Here is a 24,275-nt window from a genome sequence, read left to right as displayed (position 1 = left end):
GAGGTCATTTCATCGCTCTCCTCAATTTCATTAAATTTGTAGCACAGAAATTCTATTCATCAAATTTGTAGCACAGAAATTCTATGGCGAACCTTCGGATCTTATTGGAGGTGCTACGGCATCCAAATTACCACACCTCATGTACTCAAGTATTAACTCAGCCTCCTTTATGATCCCCTGATAGTTGAATTGATGCACAGAGAAATTGATTAAAAATCATGTTACACTCAAATAAGTTTGATAAAGGCATGCAAGCACGTACCAGAAGGACAGCAGCAATGTCAGGAGACCATTTTCCCTGGAACATCGCAACTTTGAAGGCCCACCTCCGAATACCTTGGCTCAGGGTGTATTGGGAATAGGGAACTTTGCACCCCTTCAGCCTCAGTAACTTCATTATCAAGTCTCTTTAGCAATGCACTTGAAAACATCCTTTTTTTTTGCAAATACCTCTCTGAATTATGAAAAAAATAATATGCTTATTTGGAATGGTAAGAGAAAGGTGCATACTGCGGCAGCATCAATAACAAATGGAGCTTGTGACTCGCCTCTATTCTGGACGAGTTGTAACATGCAGTCAAATATATCGTTGCTCAGCAAAGCATCAGAAGGGATGACAATAGCCTTGAAAGGCAGCCAGGACAGCCTCAGATTGTTCTCCTTCAAACACTTCAAAAGAAAACAATTGTTGCTTTGCAATTCATTCAAATTAAGAATTTCAAAACTTGCTCAAGTAAAAGACTAATACCTCAAAGGGATAGTGCAAAATTTGATTGGGCTATTATGTGGTTTCATTTCTGGACTTGCCATTGGATCTAAACATCAATAATGAAACATACCATGAAAATCTTCATTGTCAGTTTCGGGTTCTTCAGATGGTACAGTTCCATGACAGCTAGCAGAGAAAACTTGTTTACCCAGTAATCATTCAGGGACCAAAATTGGGTCCTTCTTCCCCCGTACTTAGTGTTCTATTATGACAGTCCAATTACTAAATCAAATATTCGGTCCCTATTTATATTCATTCATGCTGTGGCACCGATTGGAGTAAAATTTGATGATTTTTTTTTCTACAAAGTCACAAGCAAGTTTAACATTGGACAAATCTGAACATGGAAGAGAGCTGTTCCCTTTGCTACTAGTTTCCTAGAAACGTAAACCCACGTGAATGTACATGTGGTTTTGCATTTTCTGAAGCAGGCAGGAACTTGAGTAGTTACCTTGAAGGCAGCATCAGTAATAGAAACATCGGCAGGATTTTTATGACGGTGGTAAAAGTTCTCAAGGTACGTCTGGTACAGAGGAAAGCCATCTGAATCCTCAAAGTTGAAAGGAAGTAGCCTGCCCTCCATTCTCATCGACCGGTAAGTACCTGGTTTCGAAGAAAAAAAGATTAATTAGCGTGCGTGTACAATTAATTAAATAACCAGGACAAAGGGTTCTGAGGTAGACAGAAACAGCTAAAAGTACTAGGGTAATTGGAAATATCCACGGGCCAGACATCGTTGCGCTGCGATGAAGAGCCGCGGCCTGTTCGCTTCAGCTTATTCAGCCGGCTTATCAACCATTGTTTTCCTCTCACAACAAATCAGCCGTTTCAGCTTTTCAACCGACTTATAAGCTGAAGCGAACAGGTGCCTAGACTGATTTTCGGATCCTCGAGGCGCTTGGACGGCTTTGGCCATCGCCTCGAGACTGTTCTCGTCGGCGACGTCGAGCCGATCGCTTGATGCGTCTTATGGGGACGCGGATGGGCGACACAAACCTTCTCTCCATCGACGCAGATTCAAACTCCTCTAGGGTTAGGCTACCAGCGTATTAAATCTCTCTTTATATATGATTAAATCTCTAGGGATGGGATTTTGGCGAAAGGCGTCGCTGCCACGTGGTTCCTTTCGTGTCACGCCGGGTCTCAAGGGTAGCGCCGCCACGTGGGCCTACGTCGCGTCTCATGACTAGCGCCGGCAGGTGGGTCCGCGACGGCAGGAGCGACCGAGCGAGCGATCGTGCGAAGGAAACCAACGATCAGAGGAGGAAACGTCCCGCTAATCTTGCCGATCGCCCTTTCCCTATCGAGATGCAGGACCAGCCTAACACGCAGGAACAGAGGGATGTGTCGCCTTCATCTCTCATGTTCATCACGCCACCTTCATGTCAGTCGGCAGGAAGACTCTCGAAAAGCTATTGACGGGTTCCTCAAAAGAAATCTATTGACGGATCAACACTGCAAAAGCTTCATGGATCGATCATGCCGGTTGCCGGACCGGGACAACTGATCTACAGCAGCACGCGTCACAGCTCATAGCTGACTGCTGACTAAGACGGCACTCACTCTCCCATTTCCTTCAGATTCTCGCTGACAGAGAACAACTGTTCAAGGCACCATGAAAAAACCGGAAAGGAACCAACCAGGCAATGGCATATCCTCTTTTTTTTTTGAACATTATGGCATATCCTTCAGTACAAGTGTTCGTTCATGGGAGCATCAACCAGCTCCGACTCCGACAAGGGGTGCCCGGTGAATCAACGGTGACGGTGAGCATGGCAAAGCTCCGAGCACCCACTGTCTTCGTGTTGGGGAATGGAAACAGGGCACAATTTTTTGTCTGATCATCATCGAATCGCAACTGCTTTGCAACTTTGATTATTTTTTTCTGTAACAGCCGAATAATCCTCGAGGCCATGCTGAGCCGTGCCGGTCCGGGAACCGATCTCTGTCACAACTCACAACCCTCACCGGGTACCTGAATATATTCAGGTTCAAGATGGAGCGGATTCCGTGGCGATCGTGGACACGGAACTGAACCTGATCATCTCAGGATGTAATCTTCTTCGGATTTCATGTTCGTGTAGCTGTGTTCTGTTAACGTTATCGTCGCCGCCGCCGCCGCCGTCGTCATATGCAAGCTCGACAAGCAAGGCCGGCACGTTGAGAATAAGAAGGGTGCGGAGTATATGCAAATGCTCGTCGCCAATCTGAGAGCCCATCCTAGCTAGGTAATGGAGGGAGACAGGTCTAATGCTCCAATTGCATCGTCGTCAAGTCGTTATCAGAGTGCGGAGTCGTCGTAGATCATGATCCATATGCACGTACCTTCCATTCCCGTCTTCTCTTTTCACGACTTGATGAATCAGCAGCGGCAGAGGTTGCTATTGAAAAAAAAAATGTTACCAGTGTTAGCCAAATGTGCATGTACAACGAGGTATGGCGGCATATCATCGCTGTTTATTCGAAGTTGAGCCTACGGTACCTACTGAAATAACAGTTATCATTTGGCTAACTTTGCACTTATTTCCTTTTGCACTTATTACCTAGTACTCTCTTCGCCCCAAATTACTATTCGTTTTGATTTTTCTAGATGTATAGACTTTGCTATACATCTAGATATATACTATGTCTAGATATGTAGCAAAAGTTATGTACCTTTCTAGTCAAAAACGAATAATAATTTGGGACGGAGGGAGTATGTTTATATTATTTGTGTACCAAAAGATCATTTTAAATTGCAATTTTAATCACTTATTAAATGCATATGCTGTGCAGCTGACCTACACTTAATTAAAGTGTGTCGACCTTCCCCTTATCTTATCTTATTCACTTTTTAATAATATAGAGGTGGGTAAACAGAGAGGCGTGTATAATTGTATTTTGGCTTAATTTTTAATGGCAATAATGGGTATTTATAAATAGGTATGGTGTATTTTAAGGTTATTTTTTAACAACGATGATATGGAGTAGTTTATAAATATGCATGTGTTATTTCTTTTGTAGTAGTCACTAATTTTGGCGGTCCAACGCCTAGGGTTATATGGTTATATGATTTGGATTTCTTGATGGGTTGAGTCGTTTGTATACATACGTGACTCTAAATTTGCACACGGAATTCTCAAACATTCCTTCATTGCGAGGCTCACGGATCACCCGCGGGTGAGAAGATAGACCCGTGCCGGGTGATCGCATCGGCAGGTCCAACTGCCATCCCTATGCGTACGTGTGTACATGTGGGCCTCTGCCATATCTACCTAGACTACGCAAGTACACATGCTGCCACTGACACTGGCACGCCGCACGCACAATCCAACCGGCGCGACATCTTCACCGCTTGGCGTACGAGTGCTCCAAGCATTCCAATTCAATCGCCGCCGTAGAGCCGTGGACCACCACCGGCGCATGCGCCGGGTCCAGCGAGCTGTCCCCCTCCCATCTCCTGCCCCTCCGTCGCCAGCGCGCCGTCCAGCCGTCCTCGTTCCTATCGCCCCGTGCGCCCGGTCCACGTCCACCGTCCGCCCCTTTCCCCCTGGCCCCCGGCGTCTTTATATCCACTTGTGCAGTGCCCGTCGCGCCACCACCCCCACCCCACGCCGCCCGTGGAAACCCCACCCCACCCCGCATCGGCGGCGGCAGCTCCGGCCCACGAGCCTCCTCGAAGCGCCCCACCCGGCCCCATGCTGCGCTGCCACACGCCGCCGCAATGCGGCCGCACGCCGCTCCGCCACCACGGGAGGCGGGAGTCCGCGGCGGCGCCCGGGGTGGTGGTGCGGTGCGCGCGTGGGGCGCCGCAGGTGTCCGGGCTCGAGGCGGCGGCGGCGCCGGGCCACGTGGCCGCCACGAAGGCGGCCAAGGCGGAAGGGGGCGGCGCGCGGCCGAGCCTCGCCGAGCGGCTGCGGCTGGGGAGCCTCCTGGAGGACGGGCTCTCGTACAAGGAGAGCTTCATCGTGCGCTGCTACGAGGTGGGCATCAACAAGACGGCCACCGTCGAGACCATCGCCAACCTCCTCCAGGTACGCTCGCGCCGGGGTGAGACTCTGCTTCCTTAGGTCCGGATTCGTGCTCTCCAGGTGCCCGATTTGTGGCGCGTTCTTCTTAATTGGATTCGGGATATGCTTGGATTCAAGGGTTGGAAGGCCTGGATCTGACTTTAGGACGCTCCAAACATGCGGTAGAATCGGAGCTGCTCTTCTGTGCTATGATTGGATTCTGAAAGAGGAATCTGGTTACTGTTACTCCACGAATGTATGCATGCCCTTTGTCCAAGTCAGAGCTAGGGTGTAGCTGGTAGGGCGTGGGCTGTTGCGTAGGAAGTAGCGATGGGAGACAGGGGGCCTCGGCTTGAAGCAGGGGCGACGGGGAGGCGCCGTGCTGTTCGCACGGCGTCAGCTGGGAGGCGAGAGGGAGATGAGGAAAGCTGGGCAACAATACCCTTTTGATATTATTGCTTGATTATAATCCCCTAGTACAATTGGGTTTATATAACACTCCTAAAGGAGAATCCTAACTGATTACTCCTTGCCCAAACAAAGGCCTAAACCAACTCTATCTTATCTATATCAGACTCTAACTAACTGGACTAATCCCCCTGTGGCGCCTGGGGCTGCTGCCTGTGCCTCCTGTATGGGATGCCGACCATAACAGTAGCTTAGTTTGTTTAAAATGCTAACTGTCCTGGTCTTGTTCAGTGTTGCGAAGTGACAAGTCCCACATAGAATTTTGCCCCAAATGTGCATGCAACAAACTGGCCATTGCAATGCTAAAACCTAGTGCGTCTTTTCTCTGTCTGCCAGTCCTGGGTTAGAAGAGATGATAGCTCTTGAATTTGTGTGCTGAAATATCTCATAGGCACTGCCTATAAGCAACTACTACAAATTAAGCCATGTGCTCAGAAGGAATGAAGAATATAGGGGTGTTGTCGCTGCTGTCAATTTCTGGATGCGCTTGCCTTGGCATCCACAAATGAAATTCACATAGGTAAAGCTCCCTGGAGTTAACATTGGGGGAATTCGGTGGATCCATTGCATTTGCTGTTTTGTAATCTAAGCTTAGAAATTAAATTCACACCAAATGGGACAAGTAACTCCACATGTTCCCATTTTATCAACTGGTTCTGACGTATAAATATTGCTGCCATTTATATCAGGCATACTATAAAGAAGTGTATCATTATTTTTGTTTCCTGTATCGTTTATTTAATGGTAGGCATTCTCTTAACTACAGGAGGTAGGATGTAACCATGCACAAAGTGTTGGGTTCTCCACTGATGGTTTTGCCACGACCACTACAATGAGAAAACTTGGACTCATTTGGGTGACAAACCGAATGCACATTGAGATCTACAAGTATCCAGCTTGGTAAATTTTCAACCTTCCATTGAAGCTTTATTTCTACCCCTTTTTCCTTTTTGGTAAGATTTAATCCTGACGTTTAACTCTGTTACTTGCAGGGGTGATGTTGTTGAGATTGAAACGTGGTGCCAAGAAGATGGAAGAATTGGTACTCGTCGTGATTGGATCCTCAAGGACTTGGCTAATGGTGAAGTTATTGGCAGAGCTACTAGGTATTACAATGCACGGCCTAAAAATGGTTCATCAGTGTTTCATTCTTTTTTTAGGCTGATACCATGCTTGCAATAACATTCCATGCCACATTTGTATGTCTTAGTGAAATGAAACAGGGAAAAGGTCAATTTCATACCTGTTTGAGCTAAATTTCTCTCGCTCTCTAAAAAACTTCGTTCTACCTCTTTTTTAAGGAAGTGGTGTAGACCTTTAGTTGATTGGTGTGAATTGTAAACTTGTGTGGGTTTATCCTGCCTGTTCCTCTCGGTGGCATTTACTGTTCACTTGAATAAGCAGGGCATATCTATTCTTGTTGTCTTTACTGAAGGCAACCTTCATAGTATTTAGGATATCAGTGTACAGTACAAGTAACAGGGTCATATGACTTATTGTCCAGCAAGTGGGTCATGATGAGCCAAAATACGCGGAGACTTCAGCGAGTCAGTGATGATGTGAGGGATGAGGTGTTTATACATTGTCCAAAGACTCCAAGGTAAGGCAACTCACTTTTGTTCCGCATATGCATGCGCTCTTCTTATTTTCATACAGTTCATGATTCATAAAAGTGTTAACTGCCCAAGTAACTCATTCCTTTTGGACCCTAGCTGAAGTCTGTTTGATGTTTTCTCTCATCAAATAGCTAGGGTCCTTTCTGTAGTTCATCGGATTAATGTGTCCTAATCACATGAAAATAGCTTGAACTTTTTTTTTTGCATGTAATCAATCTCATGCAATTGTTGACTTGTGATGCCTGTCACTATGATCTCAGACTATAGTTATAAGAGTTCTAAACAAGATATTGTTTTGCAGATTAGCATTCCCAGAGGAAAATAATGGCAGTTTGAAGAAGATTCCAATTCTTTCAGATCCTGCACAATACTCAAGACTAGGATTAGTGGTCAGTTCTCCTTCCCTGCGCCTATAATCCAGTTCTTAGCTCTGCACAACTTCCAATGCTGACAGACATTGATTTCTGAACTGCAGCCAAGAAGAGCTGATCTGGACATGAACCAACATGTCAATAATGTTACTTACATTGGTTGGGTACTTGAAGTAAGTGTTCCACTAGTCTTTTCCTTATTTTTAATCCTGCTTTTAAATTTTGGTTTATGTGGGGGATATCTACTCAGAGTATAGTTGGAAATGACACATTCCTTAGTAATACTATTTTCCTTCTAAATGGAGATTACCATATTTATTGATTTTGTGATGGTTTCTGATAGTTCTTTTTCCTATCTTTCAAATGGCAGAGCATACCTCAAGATATAATTGATACGCACGAGTTGCAAACAATCACTCTTGACTACAGAAGAGAGTGTCAACACGATGACATAGTTGATTCGCTTACTTACATAGAGGAAGGGGAGGAGAAAAGCATGAACGGTTCTGCTTCGGCGGCGCAACACAAAGAAGAGCAGCAGCAGTTCCTGCACTGCTTGAGATTTGCCAGGAACGGTGATGAGATCAACCGTGGGCGCACCGTCTGGAGGAAGCTAGCTAGATAAAAATGGTTTTTGGTTCTGTGTATTTTGCCCTACATATTGCTTCGCGGCTGGCCTAGCGTCCTTTGAGAACCGATTGTACCACAATTTTGTGATGGGTTTGTTACCCTTTGGAACGTATCATGTAACGCTGCCAATTTGTGACATTTGTTGGAGCTGTAACTGTCTGTCCGTTTTGTACCAGTGGACAATGTTTTGTGATGCAATAACCAGCGTTTCTCCAGCAACTCCCACTCTCCGTCAACCTGAGATGCTACACCCTGTACAGGTCACTTCCTGACTATTTGAACCAAATTTTAGATAATTTCATGGATACTGTCCGATGTTACAAACATACAATGAGCCTCAGGTGCAATAAACGATGCCCCAGTTTCTTTAGAACAAAGGCTGATGGTAACCTGAGCAGCATCAGCATGCAGAGAATGGTTCTAACTTTTTTTCTCGCACTCTCATACCAGTTTTTCTTCATGGTTCATTCCCCATGGATACCAGGGATACCAACGCAGCATACTCTGATGTTACTTCCCCTCTGGTCACTGTGCTCATGACGAAATACTCTGGGTGCTTCCTGAGTAGTGGCAACAGGCTGCGCCATGGCCTGCCTTCTGTTTCAGTTGATGAGACTGAGGCGTCCTCTCGTGTCAAATACCTCCTGACCAAAGCATTCTCACCAAAGCGTTCAAGAATCTGCAGATAATCAAGAGTTAGTCTGCACGCCAAACAACTTTGCAGCACATGCCTAAGCCATAAGCGTGTTAGACACTATAGCAATGCACTGGAAAAGAATCATATGATCGTAGTACTGTAGCCAACGTTCTCAAGACCAGATGGCAGGTTAATAATCGGCTGGCTTTTGAGGTAGTGGTTGTCAGGCAGCTCTGGAAGTGGTGGATGCCATATTAAATACCCAGATCTTAAAATGTATCCAAGACTTCAAAAGTTGGTAATGTATACAGACAGCCTTTCTAGAATCTAGATGAATAATAGATATCACCTATCAATTTAGTAACATCGCAACTATATATAAAGAATAGATATCACCTATGAATAATTTTGCACATACGACTTTGCAACAATGCAACAGCCACTGTAGTCACCACAACATTGCAAACCATACGTAATGCTTGGAAATGAATGGATACTACAACACAAAGCAGTCTAGAATTTGAATTTAGTTCACCATTTATCGAACAATGATCAATAATACAGCACCAAGACCTAAGCCAACTTTTCGTAGTTAAATGGTTAAATAAAAGCTTTTGCTAGTTAAGATGACAGCATATGTCCATATTGTTTTGTTTCTTTTAGAATTGCAGAATCCGTACAGAAATGGATTTTTCTTCCATGACAAACCTCTAAATGTAGGTTCTCCATATTCACCCATTCTCCAGGACTACATATGTCAGACATCAGGACTACAAGAGCTGACACAGCATTTCTCTCTTCTTCTAGGAGCTGTTGATCCTCTGTATCATTGTCTGCAATTCGTATTTCTAATAGTTAGGGATGCACAAATAAAAAGTTTGTATATGAGCAGAATAATGCTCTTTTGATGAGAATATAAATAGTACAGGAAAAGCCCAATGGCTCTGTAACATTACAGTTAGTTCAGAAACTGGTAATTCAATATATTCATATTTTGAAGCCGAAAGAAAGGACGACTTGCCCACTGTTAATCCATTCTTAGTAATTGAACAGGTTCTGTCATTCTATATTTAAAAGTTATGTACTGATGCACTGGCAAATTTATTTGCAGAGAATCACAAACAAAAGCAATTGTCTGCCAACAATGCATACAGTTGGCCAGGTATACAAGATACAGCAACTAAATATCAGGGATATGCAGGTAGAGCAATTAGGAATGATCTTGGCCGTAAAGCATATGAACGAAGCCACAGCGTGAATCCTCTAATACATTCTGTTAGTATGCAAGAATGCAGGAAAACAGGAGGGAAATGGATCTATCATAAGTATGTAGCAGAGATAACATTCCACACTCACCATGTGTTCCAGGGTGACCAGGGAGAATCAAGGTTGGTGTTTGGGGTAGCAAAGCATGAGCACCCGGAGCAGGAGTGGTAGAGAAAGAGCGAGTTGCTAGGAGAAAGTAGAATTGTTTGCCAGCAATCTCGATGAGGTCCTGGGAATTCAGTTTAACTGGATCGCTACCTGGGAGATAAGAGACACCCTGAATGCTGCATCCATTTTTGCCAAGAACTTCAAGGGCAAAATGGCGTTTTTCAAAATCATAGAATATGCGTGCATGATGACGGGAGACACGTGGGCCTCTGCCCCCACCAAGTTCAGAAAGATCCAAATCTACTTTGGATGTTTCAGTATTGCGTCCCAAGGTGATTGAATATTTTCGCATAAAGTACACGGAATTTTCACCATGAAGCTTGGCAAAAGCAGGCAATACCACCGAAGAATTTGGGGCTGCCATCTTCGGTATTCCTGGTAGTAAAAGAAAACGAGATACATCAGTCTTTCAGTTTCTTCCACGCATCACATGGGGGATTTGTTAAAATATGGTGTAGACGTGTAGTTGTATTGTATTAGCAGGATTGCAAATATAGATTATGCAATATCATGCTAGACAGTAGAGGCCATGATACAGGAAAAAAAATACTGTTATTAAAAAAAAAAAGAGCAGAGTTCAAAAGGACAAATATCTTCTAGTAGAGAAGATAATGAGTGCTGCATAAGTATATCTTCTACTTTCTTCAAATCATTCCACAAAAGACATATGGATTAAAATTTGTGTTTCTTAATCACATATGCAGACCACAAATAAAAACCAAAGTCCATTATTCCATTAGTTCAGTAATATTGATGATGGTAGATACAATTTTGGGGGAATATAACTTCCAATATCTATAGACTATAGCTATTGATGAACATATATAAGATTACGAGCACAATTGGTCAGTGCCTCTTCAGCCAGACACTGTCACTTGTAGCTCCAGGTATCTGACCACATGTTGGCACATTGCGTTTTGAAGAGTAATAACACTACTTTTCCCAATCACAATGGTGTGCATAAACCTCTAAAATGCCAAATGATGAATGTGTTTGAAATCAAAATCATATGTTCATAGCAACTATCTATCAAGAAAAAGAAAAAAAAGAGAAACAGAACTTTTGAAAAAAGGAAATGCCAGTATCAATGAGGGGCACCAGTTAGCTGTGTTTAGAAGATGGCCAATGAATTCATGGAACAGAAGAATATATTCATGGACACCTTTTTCTTTCAAAAAAAAAAGGACACTTTTAACTCATATATTCGGCATGATATCATATCAGGACGGTAAAGCTCTCGCTAGGTCATGGCACGGCATCAGTCTGAGTAGCTCTAAAGCTGCTTGGATGCATGGCCAATTAACATTGTGCTTATAGCGGTCCAAAACTCACCATGAGCAAATTTGGTGTGTGACAGCTTTGTCAACATGCAGACTAACTTCCATCGAGCATTAAGAAAAGTACAACCTATCAGAGGTCGATTTTGCACAAATTGGACATTTTTTCAGTTTGCTTTCCAGATTTCAACCAATGGGACAACTATTTTTGAGAAAAAGATTTGGAACATACACTTTCAATCAAGCTGTGGAACCCAACCTGATATTAGGTCATTCACAAGGTAGCTAAAGCATGCGTGTATGCATAGATTTGAGTATCATGCTTCATGCGTGCAGCCATGAGATCGCCCATCGCGTAAATGAAGCTTGTGAGTGTGCATTACAATCGATACCTACAAAGTTCACATCCAGTGGATCTGGGTTCAGTACCTACAAGGCTCACTGCAGGTGAATTTGGTGCACACCATCTGCAGGTCACTCTGCATCCAGGCTGTTCAGTGATGAGTGGGCAATGGTTGTTTCTCACATTCTAGCACAAGCTGATGTATCCTCAGGTCAGCCAGATATGCCAGTGAGGGATAAGTACCCACGGGTCCCACCAACTAGGATACTAGATACTGGACGGTCATAACAGGTGGACCCACCCGACCACGCCGTGTGGTCCAAGGCATGAAGATATGTGGAGCATAAGCCAGGAGGCGTGCGAATCAATTCAGCCCGAATATCACGGGATACTTGTTGTAAACCGATTCAGATTGTTTTCCATGTAACAACCTACTATGATTAAATCATATCCGATTGTAACCCTAAGTCGTCAACCTATATAAGGCAGCCAGGGATGCCTCCCGAGGGCATCTAACACACCTCAACTCATCCCACCTCACGTTAACTCTTCGCATCTGCGATCAGCAATAAAATTCACCAGAACATAGGACGTAGGGTACTACTCTTTGGAGGCCCGAACCTGTCTAAACTCTGCACCCCTATGTTACCATTGGAGTTCTTGGTCTTACGATCTCCCCCGCCTACAAATCTACCACCTGGGTAACCCCTGGTGGATTGTCGGTCACCAAATCCGACAGTTGGTGCGCCAAGTAAGGGTGATCGTGAGATCCTCCCCAGCGAGGTCGATGGCATCCCGCCCTGGTGTCACCTTCCCCGAGAGCATGAAGGACTTCCTTGCTAATCCGATCCAACTTCACTTTGGGAGCATGCCGGTAGACTCCAACTCCACCGCCTCCGTCGCCGACTCGGCGCCCACCGCCAACTCGGCATCCGTCGGACTTGCATCGATGGAGCAAGATCTTCACTCGAGAATCATCACGCCGCTTGCCCAGTAGGTCGGTGATCTCTCTCTCTCTCTCTCTCTCTCTCTCTCAGAGAGGGTCCCGTGCATCCTCGTGGCAACCTGCCCACCCACACCCTCCGATCTAATTGCGGGGCTAGATCGCATCAGCAACAGAATTGCTGAGTGCATCAATCTCTCCGAGGTGGCACTACGCCCCAGAAGGTCGATGCCGGGCCTTTCCCGCACCATTTGAGTTCTTGATCTTATGATCTCCCCCGCCTACAAATCTACCATCCGGGTAACCCCCTGGTGGACTACCGGTCACTAAATCCGACAACCAACTTTGAGTTGGCATGAAAATGATGCACTTATGTAAATAGAACCCAACCTAGAGAAAAAACACTAGCAGGAACATTGATGCTCTCTTAAAAAAGAAGTCTGTAATCAAAGAACATCGCGTAAATGTGCCCTTAGTCTACTATCTCACTAATTCCCCTTCTGAGTAAAGAGGAAGCCCCTAACAACTGGTCTACCAAAATAGGAGAATTATTCTCATCCGAAACACAAAATCGCGCGCCATACCTGGACTACTAACACATTAACGTCAGAGAACTTATAACAAAGCAGGAAATGCACAATGAATACAAAACAATTGCGAGGGAGCACAGCCTTATTGTCCACCTTTTCATGAAAGGGTTAATTGGATCCATGCCATTACAATTTGCCAGTTTTGAAATATGCCACTACACAGGTCAAAATCATAGACATGCTATCAAAATTAGCTTTTTATTTGAGATGTGCAATTATTTAAATTGTTTAGACCAAATTACCCTCATCTTCCTTTTTTAGCCCTCTCTCACGGTGCCCACCTCCTTCCCATCCTCCGTGTCTCAATATTCCCCTGCCGCCACAAGCCTCAACGCACAACCCTAGGCCCTCTTTACTCTGCCAGCAGGATCTGTGCAGCAACAGCGGCCTACCCCACCCCTGGCGCCCTCCTGGGGCGCGCTCTTCCATCCCCGGTGATGAACATGAAAAGATCCACCCAGGGTTGAGTTTGCCACTTCTGGCATATCTCAAATAAAAAGAAAATCACGATGACATGTCTAAAATTTCAACCTTTGTAGTGGAATGTTTCAAATCCAGCAAAATTGTAATGGCATGTATCTAATAAAACCTTTTACGAAACCATTAAGTTAGCTCCTGTAGATAGTCTACCTACTGCCCTATCAGCCCAGCTACCTTAATCATCAAGCCTTTTGACCACAACTCACATGAAGATATGGTGTCTCCTTTTGTATTACTTTTTTTCTTCTCAAACATCCTTTTGTATTACTTATCACACGATATCGACCTCTCTAATACACAAAACCCTCAGCATATATGCAGATTCACCACAAACCCATTTCAGATTGATGGATTATGAAACAAAACAAACAATGCAAGGGGGAGAGAAGAACAACCTTCAATAGGTAGCAGAAGCAGCCGAGCTCGCAATCCCACCGAAGAACTCCACGATCACGGAGAAGGCTACGAATCCCTGGCTGGGATGGGCCGCCGACGGCGGCGGCAGCGGCGGCAAGGAGGTTTGATGAGGAAAGGAGGCCACCTTTCCCCAGATCTATTTCACAATGTAGGACAATTCCCCAATCCTCCACACCCTCTCATCCTGCGTGTTAAATCAAATTTTTCTTGCCTTTTCCGTTTCTTCTTGGCTACTTTCTTTAATGCCGAATTCTGCTTTTGCCCTAAATGCCAAAACCAGCAGCTGAAAACCGCTTCTCCTCTCTCTCTTTCCAAATGAAGCGTGCCACGCGTGATCATAGCATACAAGAGCAGTGGTGAAGCGAGGTGGACCTGAGTTAGCGCCTCTCTTCCCGCTAACCCTCCTCGTTTCCTCCGCCAAGGCTACTTTTTGAGACACGATTCCTATCCCCATGAGCTCTTGAAGCAGGCACGGCAAATAGCCCAACTGCGAGTGTGAAGCAAAGCTAAGCAAGTTGATGATGCAGGCAAAGACAGTGCAAGGCGAGGGCGCGGCAGTGTAGAGTAAGAGCTATGGCCAGTGGGCTGTACAATCCAGCAGCTCAAACCCGCACGACCATTAGATTGCTGTCACGCCAACCCACCCCTTCAAAATCCATCCATCCCCATTGCCCCTTCCCGGTCGATCCCAATCGCCATCGCCCGCTCCCAAGCCGCCACCGCCGCCTCCTATCCCGCGCTGCGCACCCGCCGCGAACAGCTAGCCGGCGCCACCTTCCCTCCACCATTGCCATTGACCTCCACCACTACCGCAGGGCCGGTTTAACTGCCTCATCCATTTCACTCCCCTTCGCCTCTCTTCGATTCGTTGCCGACCTGCACTACCAGGCCACATCCTCCCCCTCGCCCTAGCCACGTCACCCTCCTCCTTGCTGTAGTCGCTGTCGTCACCAGCCACCGCACCTGCTCCGGCGACACACGCGGTGATAAGAGTGAGAGCTCCGACCCAACCCCTAGTTGGAACTCGAAGAGCAATCCGTTTGAAGAGAACAGGGCCCGGTTTCGATTAATACACCAAAACCCTATCCGAGGGTAAAACGGGAAAGCTGCAAAATTTAGGAGCTCTCCTTTCGTCCCTTGCTCCCTCGTCAGTTCCTATTCTACCGCCGCCTATTTGCTGTGCCTCACCGGCGGCGTCCTCACCGCCGGCGACGGGACGCAACCAGCGAGGCTCTCCTCCTCCGAAGCCTTATCAAGTCGAGGGGCGTCGCCGGCGTCCTCTACTGGTGCTGGACTGTAGTGGAGAGCAGATCCATCCGGGCTTGATTCGATTTCTTCTTTCGTTGGTAAGGAACCCTAGTTGTTTTAGATGGCTTGTTCTTGCAGCTCATCTAGGGATCTCTTCTTTTCTGTGACAGAGCAACCATATCCTTCTCTCTTCATCAATTTGTTGCTAATCCGTCAATCTTTGGTTTGGTTAGGTTCTTCTTCTTGGGGGCAAGATCAACTGCACAACTTGTGGTTGCAGTTTGTTTTGCAGAGGGACTGAGGGAGAGATTTGGGGGGTTTTGAAACCCCGCACGCCCCTAGCTGATTCCACACCTGTTCAGTATTGATGGGGAAGAAGGTGAAGGCTAAGCCCAAGAACCTGCGGAAAGCGCAGGAACGGGGTCCTTCAGCCTCATCCTCAGATGTTGGACCCAGCGATGCAGCATCGCAGGACACAAGCCACGCAGCAGAAGAAGCAACTGCGTCAGCCAGTGGCAGGGAGCATTGCGGCCACTACAGCCGTGACACTGCCCACTTGGACAGGGTCCTCCTGGAGATCTTGTCTTCCAAGCATGCTGCATCGTGTGAGCATTGCCGGGAGGATGCCCCCAGAAAGAAAGGCGGGGCTGGAAACAAGGAGAAAGGTGGGAAGAAGAAGAAAGGAGGCGCCTCCAAAGGTGCTGCTGCCAAGGCGCAGGCAAAGGCTGAGAAAAGTGATATGTGGGTTTGCTTGGACTGTGGTCGGCATTTCTGTGGTGGTGCAGTAGAGGATACAAAGCCCTATGGCCATGCCAGGCGGCATGCTAAGCAGGATCGGCATTGGTGGGCTGCAAGGTATGATGACCCAACAGTTGCTTATTGTTTGTCATGTGAAAAGGAGTTGCCAATTGAGATGCCCAAATTAGAGACAGTTGTGGCAGCAGCAGTGGATGAAAAGGTGGTTAGTGTTGAGGATACTGATGCATTGTATTCGGTTAACCCCCATGTTAATGTGATCAAAGGGCTGCCGAATCTTGGAAACACATGCTTCTTCAATGCAGTGCTGCAGAACCTCCTTGCGCTTGATAGCTTGCGCAGGAAGATGTTAGGACCAGATGTTCCTACAGGGGCCCTTGCTATGTCATTGAAGAAGCTCTTTGCAGAGACAAGTGCTTCAAATCATGCAGGAGGCGCGCTTAGCCCTAAGAACCTCTTCTCAAGCATTTGCTCAAAATATCCGCAGTTTAGAGGCTACCAGATGCAGGATAGCCATGAATTACTCCGCTGTTTTCTTGATGGTTTACGTACAGAGGAAACTGAAGCACGGAAGCTAGCAGAAGAAGCTTCAGATGCAGGGGTTCCCACAATTGTCGACTCCATCTTTGGGGGTCTGCTGTCTAGTACTGTGTCCAGCACAGAATGCTCACACAGTTCTGTTAAACATGATCAATTCCTTGATCTCTCACTCCCAGTTCCATCAAGGAGGCCTCCTACCAAGAGTGTTTCATCCCCACCCGCAAAGAGGACCAAACAGTCCATACGAGATAGGAACAAAAGTCGCAGATATGGGAAGATTCCTGCTCGAGCATCTCCATCAGTGGAGAGTAACAAAGAAAAGATTCAAACAATTGCTGAGCGCAACAATTCCCAAATTCCTGGTTCAGAACTCGAACAGGTAGTCAGCGAGAAAGAACTTGAGCCCTCTGTCTGCAGTGAGTCATGTGCTTCTGTGTCTAATCAAGAACCAAAGGTCACTTCGAATGTGGAGGATAGTGTATGCTGGTTGGATTACCTTGACAATGCGGATGAAACAAAATCTGAGGTTCTTGATTCTGCAGATTCTACTGAAGTGGGACAGATTTGGGAAAGTCAGGATGTTGCACAGGGTCCTTTACACCCTCAGGATGATGCCCTACCTAAAGAGCAAATTTTGGGTTCTGAGCACTCAGGTGAGAACACTGTTGATGATACTGCCTCTTTGCAGCCTGTTATCTTACTTCCTTACAAAGGATTCAGTACTTCTGCCAAGGAAATGAATGAAACCATAGAAAATTCACAGAATTCAGAATGTGCAATTCCTCCTCCAGTTGTTTCTCTGGTAACGGAAAATAATGCACAACCTGCATTTGGTGGAGACGTAGAACAAGATGACTATGTTGGTTTTGGTGATATGTTCAATGAACCAGAAGTTACTTCTGAAGTCAAGAAAGAAACTAGTAAAGCTGAAGATATTGATGTGATGGCTTGGAGTAGTAATAGTGCTGATGATGAAGTAGATGATAGTAATGCTCCTGTATCAGTTGAGGGCTGCTTGGCTTTATATACTGAACCAGAGCTGCTATCTGAACCATGGTTGTGTGAGCACTGTACTAATGCTGCACGTCTAAAGGCTGATAAAGCAAAGAATGACATGGAGATGGGGGATGGTGCTAATGAAATAAAGGATGGTGAGGAGACGATGGAAGGTGGTGATGGAAGACAAGATGGTGAGAAGTTGATCATGAGCTGCAACAAGGAGGACATTGATCAGATTATGACAACTGGTGGTTGCAAAAAGGACATTGATCAGATTATGGCAAGTGATGATTGCTCGGACAATGTACATTCTGATGTAAACTGCAAGGAAGGTGGATGTGCAAATCCTTCTTTGGCTGACCCTGAACAAAACTGCAATGGTAATTTTCGAGACTCAGAAAATACTACTATGCAGAGAACTGGTGCTGTGTTCACTACTGACAACACTGAACCGTCAAACAGTAATACTGACCATAAGGAACAGTGTGTGGATTTGAAAAGATTAGAACTGGAGTCCTCATCTTTGAATAAGCAACAACATGTTTCAGATATCCAGTACAATGATGGACATAATGTGGATATAACTGCTGAAGCAACAGGTGCGCCAGTGAGTTGTGATAGTGATTCTGTCTCTTGCAATGCAACCAACAACGTAGAAGCTGAACGTGTTGGTGGTGCTGAAGAAGTTGTGTCTAGTAGCCTTCCATCCGATGCACAAAAAACCTTGCAGAGTGCCAAAGATAATGAAGAAGTCAACACAAGGAACCAGGGCAGGAGGAAGCGAATGAAGATGGTTGGTAAGGCACAGCAAGTGCAAGATAACCAAAATAAAAAGAAAGAGGATGCGACAAAGGTTTTCAGAGCTGCAATGAGAAGAATTCTTATAAGCAAGGCTCCACCTGTATTGACGATTAACTTGAACAGATTCAGCCAGGATTCACATGGTCGATATAAGAAATTGAAAGGGCACGTGCGCTTTAAGGAGATGCTTGACATACAACCATTCATGGACCCAAGGTACTGTTTACTTCTGAAACTATCTATTTTTTCCTTTAACCTGTCAATTGTTTTCTGGTTTGCTGCAACTCGTTACAACTTTATTCCTACTGGCCACATGGAGAAGGCGTCATTTGTGTATTCCTTACTTGCTGATCATGTGAACATTTGTCCTATGGTCACCTTAGTTTGGCAGTGTCTAATCAATTAATAGTACTCTTGCGAGTAAAATGTCATAGACACATCCTGAGAAAAATGAAATGTCATGCTTTCGCTTGTATATTCCAGGTAGTGTTGGTTCCTCATACACAATACCTTACCCTTGCCATCCGAATAAACCACTTTATTGATCTGATTGAATTGATTGCAGGGTGTTTCTTTTTGTCATAGATTTTCTTTTTGTGAAGAAATTAGACTAGCTTTTCTTATTGGCTATCGCCAGAGAAGTAGATGCTAGCCATGCCATAAATTTCATATCATGTCCCTAAGTTTATGTGTTGTAATGTTCTAACATAGAAAGATAATTGCTGATCAGTTGCAGTCTTATTGTCTGATTCAAGCTTTAATGTTCCTATCCATGAAAGAAAGAGTTAAAACATCAATCCTTTTCATGAGGGTTTCTCTATTGCAACTCATAGAGTAATTTGATTTTGATTTTAAGTATTCTATCTTATTTATTTATTTGCAAAATCATGTTAATGATACAAAGGGGCTGCTTCTTTCAGGCTTTTAAGTGATATATTACCCCCTAAATGGTCAAATAGCATATCACCGCCAAATTGGCAACCAGTAAACATGCGTTGCACAGTACAATAGTAGATAAAATCCAATTTTTTGTGATCTTTTAGCTAATAGAATGGGATTTACCATTGATGTGCCGTTCTTTTTTTTGTGTGTACAGCAGTTTGTTCGTTTTGTGTGTGTGCGCGCGTGCGTAAGAACGAGGAAAAAAATAGTCATGTTCTAGCATCCGATCTTTGTTAACCAAACAAGTGCGCTCACATGCATATTCTTTCGATTTAGCGTAAAATTTTGAGCAGAATTCTATACTTACAACCCACACAATTCGAATTTGAATATGAACTGTGGTTAAGCTATGCAGTCATGTTTGAGGGCATATAGTGGTGAATATAATTTGTTAAGAGTCCTAATCAATGTACACATTATAATTTTCTTGTGCTTTGGTCCTTATTAACTTGTCATTACCTAACTTTGCTACATTTAGGACTGATGAGGGATATGTTCTGTATTGTTAATTAGCTAGATTTATAGTATTGGATCCCGTATGATTTATAAATATTTAGGTATTTGGGTTTTAATGTCCATAACCTTCGGCCAAGGCCTTTTTGATGATGTCATGCCTTCTTCTATAATCTTGTGATTCTATATGATAGGAGTTTGCCGTGCTTGTGATCTATGGGCAGCAATAGTTCTTTGCATTGCGATTGACCTGTTCATCACTATTTTCTGTTACCTGCAGATGTAAGGAGACCAACAATACCATTTACCATCTAGTTGGCGTTGTTGAGCACTTGGGAACCATGACAGGAGGTCATTATATTGCGTACGTGAGAGCTGCCAAGATTGGAGGCCGGCAGCAGCAGAGCAGTGGCTTGAAGTCTTGGTTTTATGCAAGCGATGGACAAGTCAGAGAAGCCTCTCTGGAGGAAGTTCTGAACTGCGAGGCTTACATTCTCTTTTATGAGAGGGTGGGCGACTAAGATAAGATCTCTGTCAGCCCATTCATCAATCGTTAAGGGTAAACTGGGAGGTGGGAAACAACATTTTTTGGTGGGCATGGCCCAATGAGTCTGCATACTAATGTAGCTATCGACCAAGTCCATTCTGTTCCTTCGGTTGAGTCGCTCCATGGCCCCAGGTGGCTTCAGTGCCATCCGTTTGCTCGGTCGGCCGAAGAGATTTTCACAAGTGGACTTGAACAGCAAAAACTGTTCATACTCCCCTACAGCCATTTCTTTTCTTTTGGTCTTTGGAGAACATAGGTGGTGGTGTGGAGATTGGTCAAAGTTGGCAGGGTTTTGTCAAATGGTTCAACTCAATACATTCCTTTGTTGTGTTGTTGCCCCTAAATTTTGAGCGATGGGGGCCATACATACTGTAACGTGTTTAGCCTCTATCCTGTAGCTGCAATTGTCACAGAGCTGTTTTCACCCTTATCACCCGGAGAGAATTTGTATCCGAGAGATCCTTTCTGTTCTATATATTCAGATTCGTTTGTTATGAATTCCGCGCTTGAAATTTTGGTTTCGGAGTTTGCGTCCCTTATGATTTCAGCCTCGCAGCTTGTCCAAAAGCTCTAGTGGACTAGTGGTGCTGGTAAGTTGGGTTGCAGGGCAACGAACAGGCTCTGCACGACTACGGCGTCCAGCCTTTGATTGGCTTGCAACTGCGCCAAAGCAAGGTGGACCGCCGCTGGTGGCGTAAAGCGCAGCGAGTTTACTGCTGGCGTGCCTGAACCTGTGTCGCTCAGCTCGCTGTCACTCGAATCACGTCTCCCTGCTGCCGGCCAGCGTTGATCCGTCGAAACTACGGCAGAAGCTGGCGTTGGCGCAATTTGCCAGGAATCCGGCGTGAGGAACGCGATCAGCAACCGCGGCTTTGCAGTTCCGTTCCAGGTGAGGAAGAGGAAGCCATCCGCATCCGGTGCTGGACTATGACCTGAACGACCGCCACCACTCGCCGCCCCGGTGGACGCACCAACCTGAAACGGCCCGACCCCCCGTGCCAAACGGCCAGAAAAGTAGACAGTTCCTGCGTCTGCCTGCCGCGCGCGGCGCCTGCCCATCCGCGATCCGTGTCCCATCACGAGGCAACGGCGGTCAGGTCAGCCAGCCGGGGCAGCTCCCGTCGGACTCGGACCCCGCAAAAGTCCGCGCCGCGCGGTGGAAAACGGGCGCCAACCCGTCACCCTTGACCCTCCCGCTCGGGCGCGGCTTGCGCGACGCGGCCGGCCGAGCCTAGCGCGCGCGGCCGCCAAGTGGCGCCCGAGACCGCGCGGGCGCGCACGACGCCTCGAAAACAAGAGTCCGAGCGGGCCAAGCAAAACTGGAACCGGTCGCGACACACGACAGTATAAACAGGATAGCGGGTGGCAGCGCCAGCAGTGCAGGCGGATCAGCAGTTCCTCCAGTCAGCCATCGCCTCGTTGGTGGTGTGCGCTCGAGGGATGGAGGTGCGGGTGCCGCCGCCGGGCTCGCGGCAGGCGCGGCCGCGGCGCGGCGTCACGCTGGCGGAGCAGCTCGCCGCGTCGTCCAACCTACGCGACCTCCTCAAGCTCCGCGACAGCGACGGCGAAGGCGAGCGCGCGGCAGCGGGCAGGCGACGCACGCTCCTCGACGCCATTCGCGACGCCGACGAGGACCGCGGCCCTCCTCACGCCGTCGCCTCCGCCCGCCACGGCGCCTGCCCCGCGACGGGAGGCACGGCGGCCGCGGCGCCAGCGCCGGAGCCGGACGCGCGTGGGGAGCGGGTGTCCCTGATGGCGCTGCTGGAGCGGACGGAGCAGCAGTGGACGACCCGCGCGGCCGGCGGGCAGTGGAAGCGCGTGGACGCGGAGGATGAGGCGCCGCCGGAGGAGAAGGAGAATGACAAGGGCGGCGGCGGCGGCGTGGGCGGGCGGTGCTGCGTGTGCGTGGCGCGGGGCAAGGGCGCGGCGTTCATCCCCTGCGGCCACACCTTCTGTCGCGCCTGCGCCTGCGAGCTCCGCGCCGGCCGCGGCCGATGCCCGCTCTGCAACGCTACCATCCGCGAGGTCCTCAACCTCTTCTGACCCGCCGCCGGCGACGGCTGTTCTCTCCGCAAGAACAGATCTTTCCATCGTTTTCGAATCAGTTGGTGTATGGTGACGGATTCATGCTCCAAGCTGGAATCCAACCATTCCATTGATCAGAGAAAGCATTCGGTGTAGATAAATTTTTTCCATTTTCTTCCTGCTTTCTTTCTAATTTCTCCTTTTTCGAACCCAAGATAGATTCAACAGAACACTTGTACTACCACCATCACTGCCGTAATGGATGCAGCATTCATGGATCAAATCCAACCCAGCAATCTCCATCTCCAGGACGTAGCATTTTTTTTTTTGAAACTCAGGACGTAGCATTTTGGTAGTAAAGGATCCTTCGCCCTTGGCGCACATGAAGGACGAGTACCATGGCGGCAGAATATTCCGGCGTTACTGCTCGGAGATTGCGTGATGGTACCAGTACGCCACAGCATACGCGTATCATCTGAGTCGAGGGCTCGCGCGCCGCCCCATCCACCATCACTACCAGGGCGCCAGTGCATGGGTTCATCGAAACTCCACCGGTTCCCCGCGTTCAACGCACCGGAACGTTCAATTCAAACTGCAGGGATTGCTAGAATTGTTGAAGAGCAGGAGAAGATAAGCCATGATCGATGACTTTTCTCTTTGATGGTAAAAGAGATGTGATGACTAGAATTGTTGAAGAGCAGGCCATCTGCCTGCCCAACCTGAACATGTTAGGCCGATGTGTTTGACTCGGCCGAACGGCTCTGTCAAGTCGCCGTAGGGTTGGTCCGAATCCTAGCTCCGGGCGAACAGTCCGGATCAAGCATCCAAGTCGGATCTCACTAGACTGCCTGCACGTGATGGACCAGCCCCGATCGCCAGCGGACTGCGCAGGCGCAAACTTTAAAACCGTTGAGATGCTGCGTGGAGCACAGAGATTTCACACGAAACAATGTGATCCCCGCTGTAATTTAAACTAAAAGGACTCAGGCTGGCGTAGGACACATGTCTGTTCATCACTGAACCCATCTGCAGCTAAACATGACAACATCGACCCCATAATTGTGCAGCCATTGTCACCGATCATCAGAGCCGGTGATCGAGCCATTCAGGCGCTGGCACGGCAGCGCCATCCGCGGGCCAAACTATACGCGGCACGGCGCGCAGCTTCGATTACATCTTGCTGGGTAAGCTAGCAAAGCTACCTTTACCATGATGCCATCCACTCCTCCTCGCCGCCCTATCCGATGGTCAAAACCATTTACCGCAATCATCAACCCGGCGGTGGACACTTGGCGAAGCTGTTGAGGCCCGATGCGGCGCAGCCACGACCCCGGCCGGACACGCAGGCGCGCTCATCCCGGCGCCGTTTTGTCTTTGCGAGCGGCGACAGCGCGCATGATTGCGACGGGCCTGCCGCGGCGGCGACGAGCCACCGGTAGGCAGCAGGGATCGGCAGGGCAGCGAGGAGCTGGGGTCCGGGCGGGGCGGGCGCGGACAAGCGCATAGCTGGGAGGGTTTGCCGTGTAGCTCGCAAGATTACAGGGCTGGTCCGTGGACTGTAGCGCGCGCGGCGGCCGGCGCGATGCCCCCATTTTCTGCAAATTATTGTATTGGCTCGTCGGGGAGAATGATTGTACGCGGAGATGTCCTTTGTTTAAGAGGCCTGCAGCAACGAGTCTTCTGTAGTTATTAGGATCCCATTCCCGTGCATAAAATAGAATTAGAAAGCCTCTCCGATCCACATCTGTCAAGTCCCTCCTGGCTTTGTGACATGGCCCAAATCGGTTATGTTCTTTCTACTGAAGAACATTGGCAGTAGATATGGGCGTATGGCACACATGAATCTTAGTTCGGGAAGCTACATTATGGCTCTAGCTAGATCGGTGGTTGGGGCGTTGAGCTGCTTGTCCATCCATCTACTGCATGGGGCTCCAAAGATCCCGTGGCCCATCACTCTTATCATTCACAGCGTTCAGATGGAGATCGCCTCCGTGTGCAGG

General features: G+C 47.2%; 3 protein-coding genes across 3 annotated transcripts; 2 read left to right on the top strand and 1 right to left on the bottom strand.

The window, feature by feature from the left end:
- Positions 1-4,339: 4,339 nt before the first annotated feature.
- LOC101767125 (oleoyl-acyl carrier protein thioesterase 1, chloroplastic) lies at positions 4,340-8,062 on the top strand. The gene is made up of 7 exons (XM_004957222.2): positions 4,340-4,782; positions 5,993-6,126; positions 6,219-6,332; positions 6,731-6,826; positions 7,144-7,231; positions 7,318-7,386; positions 7,584-8,062. The coding sequence occupies exons 1-7, from the start codon at positions 4,447-4,449 to the stop codon at positions 7,836-7,838; spliced, it is 1,092 nt and encodes a 363-aa protein (XP_004957279.1). The 5' UTR covers positions 4,340-4,446; the 3' UTR covers positions 7,839-8,062.
- A 50-nt stretch (positions 8,063-8,112) lies between these two features.
- Positions 8,113-10,278, bottom strand: LOC101784401 (FHA domain-containing protein FHA2). Its single transcript, XM_004959531.2, has 3 exons — positions 9,837-10,278; positions 9,189-9,313; positions 8,113-8,522 (listed from the first exon to the last, which is right to left on the bottom strand). The coding sequence occupies exons 1-3, from the start codon at positions 10,276-10,278 to the stop codon at positions 8,301-8,303; spliced, it is 789 nt and encodes a 262-aa protein (XP_004959588.1). The 3' UTR covers positions 8,113-8,300.
- A 4,784-nt stretch (positions 10,279-15,062) lies between these two features.
- On the top strand, positions 15,063-20,748 carry LOC101766715 (ubiquitin carboxyl-terminal hydrolase 2). Its single transcript, XM_004957221.2, has 3 exons — positions 15,063-15,310; positions 15,446-18,524; positions 19,984-20,748. The coding sequence occupies exons 2-3, from the start codon at positions 15,580-15,582 to the stop codon at positions 20,222-20,224; spliced, it is 3,186 nt and encodes a 1,061-aa protein (XP_004957278.1). The 5' UTR covers positions 15,063-15,310; positions 15,446-15,579; the 3' UTR covers positions 20,225-20,748.
- The last annotated feature ends 3,527 nt before the right edge of the window (positions 20,749-24,275 follow it).

The sequence above is a fragment of the Setaria italica genome, chromosome II (genome assembly GCF_000263155.2).
Source record: "Setaria italica strain Yugu1 chromosome II, Setaria_italica_v2.0, whole genome shotgun sequence".
NCBI classification, from domain to species: Eukaryota; Viridiplantae; Streptophyta; class Magnoliopsida; order Poales; family Poaceae; genus Setaria; species Setaria italica.
The sequence above is the reverse complement of the archived record's forward strand: the minus strand, read 5'-3'. Positions and strand labels throughout refer to the sequence as shown.

Coding starts and splice junctions, on each gene's coding strand:
- LOC101784401 (XM_004959531.2), bottom strand. CDS start 10,278: ATGGCAGCCCCAAATTCTTCGGTGGTATTGCCTGCTTTTGCCAAGCTT. Junction 9,314..9,836: donor TGGTCACCCTGGAACACATG/GTGAGTGTGGAA, acceptor TACGAATTGCAG/ACAATGATACAGAGGATCAA. Junction 8,523..9,188: donor TGGAGAACCTACATTTAGAG/GTTTGTCATGGA, acceptor GATTATCTGCAG/ATTCTTGAACGCTTTGGTGA.
- LOC101766715 (XM_004957221.2), top strand. CDS start 15,580: ATGGGGAAGAAGGTGAAGGCTAAGCCCAAGAACCTGCGGAAAGCGCAG. Junction 18,525..19,983: donor CAACCATTCATGGACCCAAG/GTACTGTTTACT, acceptor TGTTACCTGCAG/ATGTAAGGAGACCAACAATA.
- LOC101767125 (XM_004957222.2), top strand. CDS start 4,447: ATGCTGCGCTGCCACACGCCGCCGCAATGCGGCCGCACGCCGCTCCGC. Junction 6,333..6,730: donor GTTATTGGCAGAGCTACTAG/GTATTACAATGC, acceptor CTTATTGTCCAG/CAAGTGGGTCATGATGAGCC. Junction 7,232..7,317: donor ACTCAAGACTAGGATTAGTG/GTCAGTTCTCCT, acceptor TCTGAACTGCAG/CCAAGAAGAGCTGATCTGGA.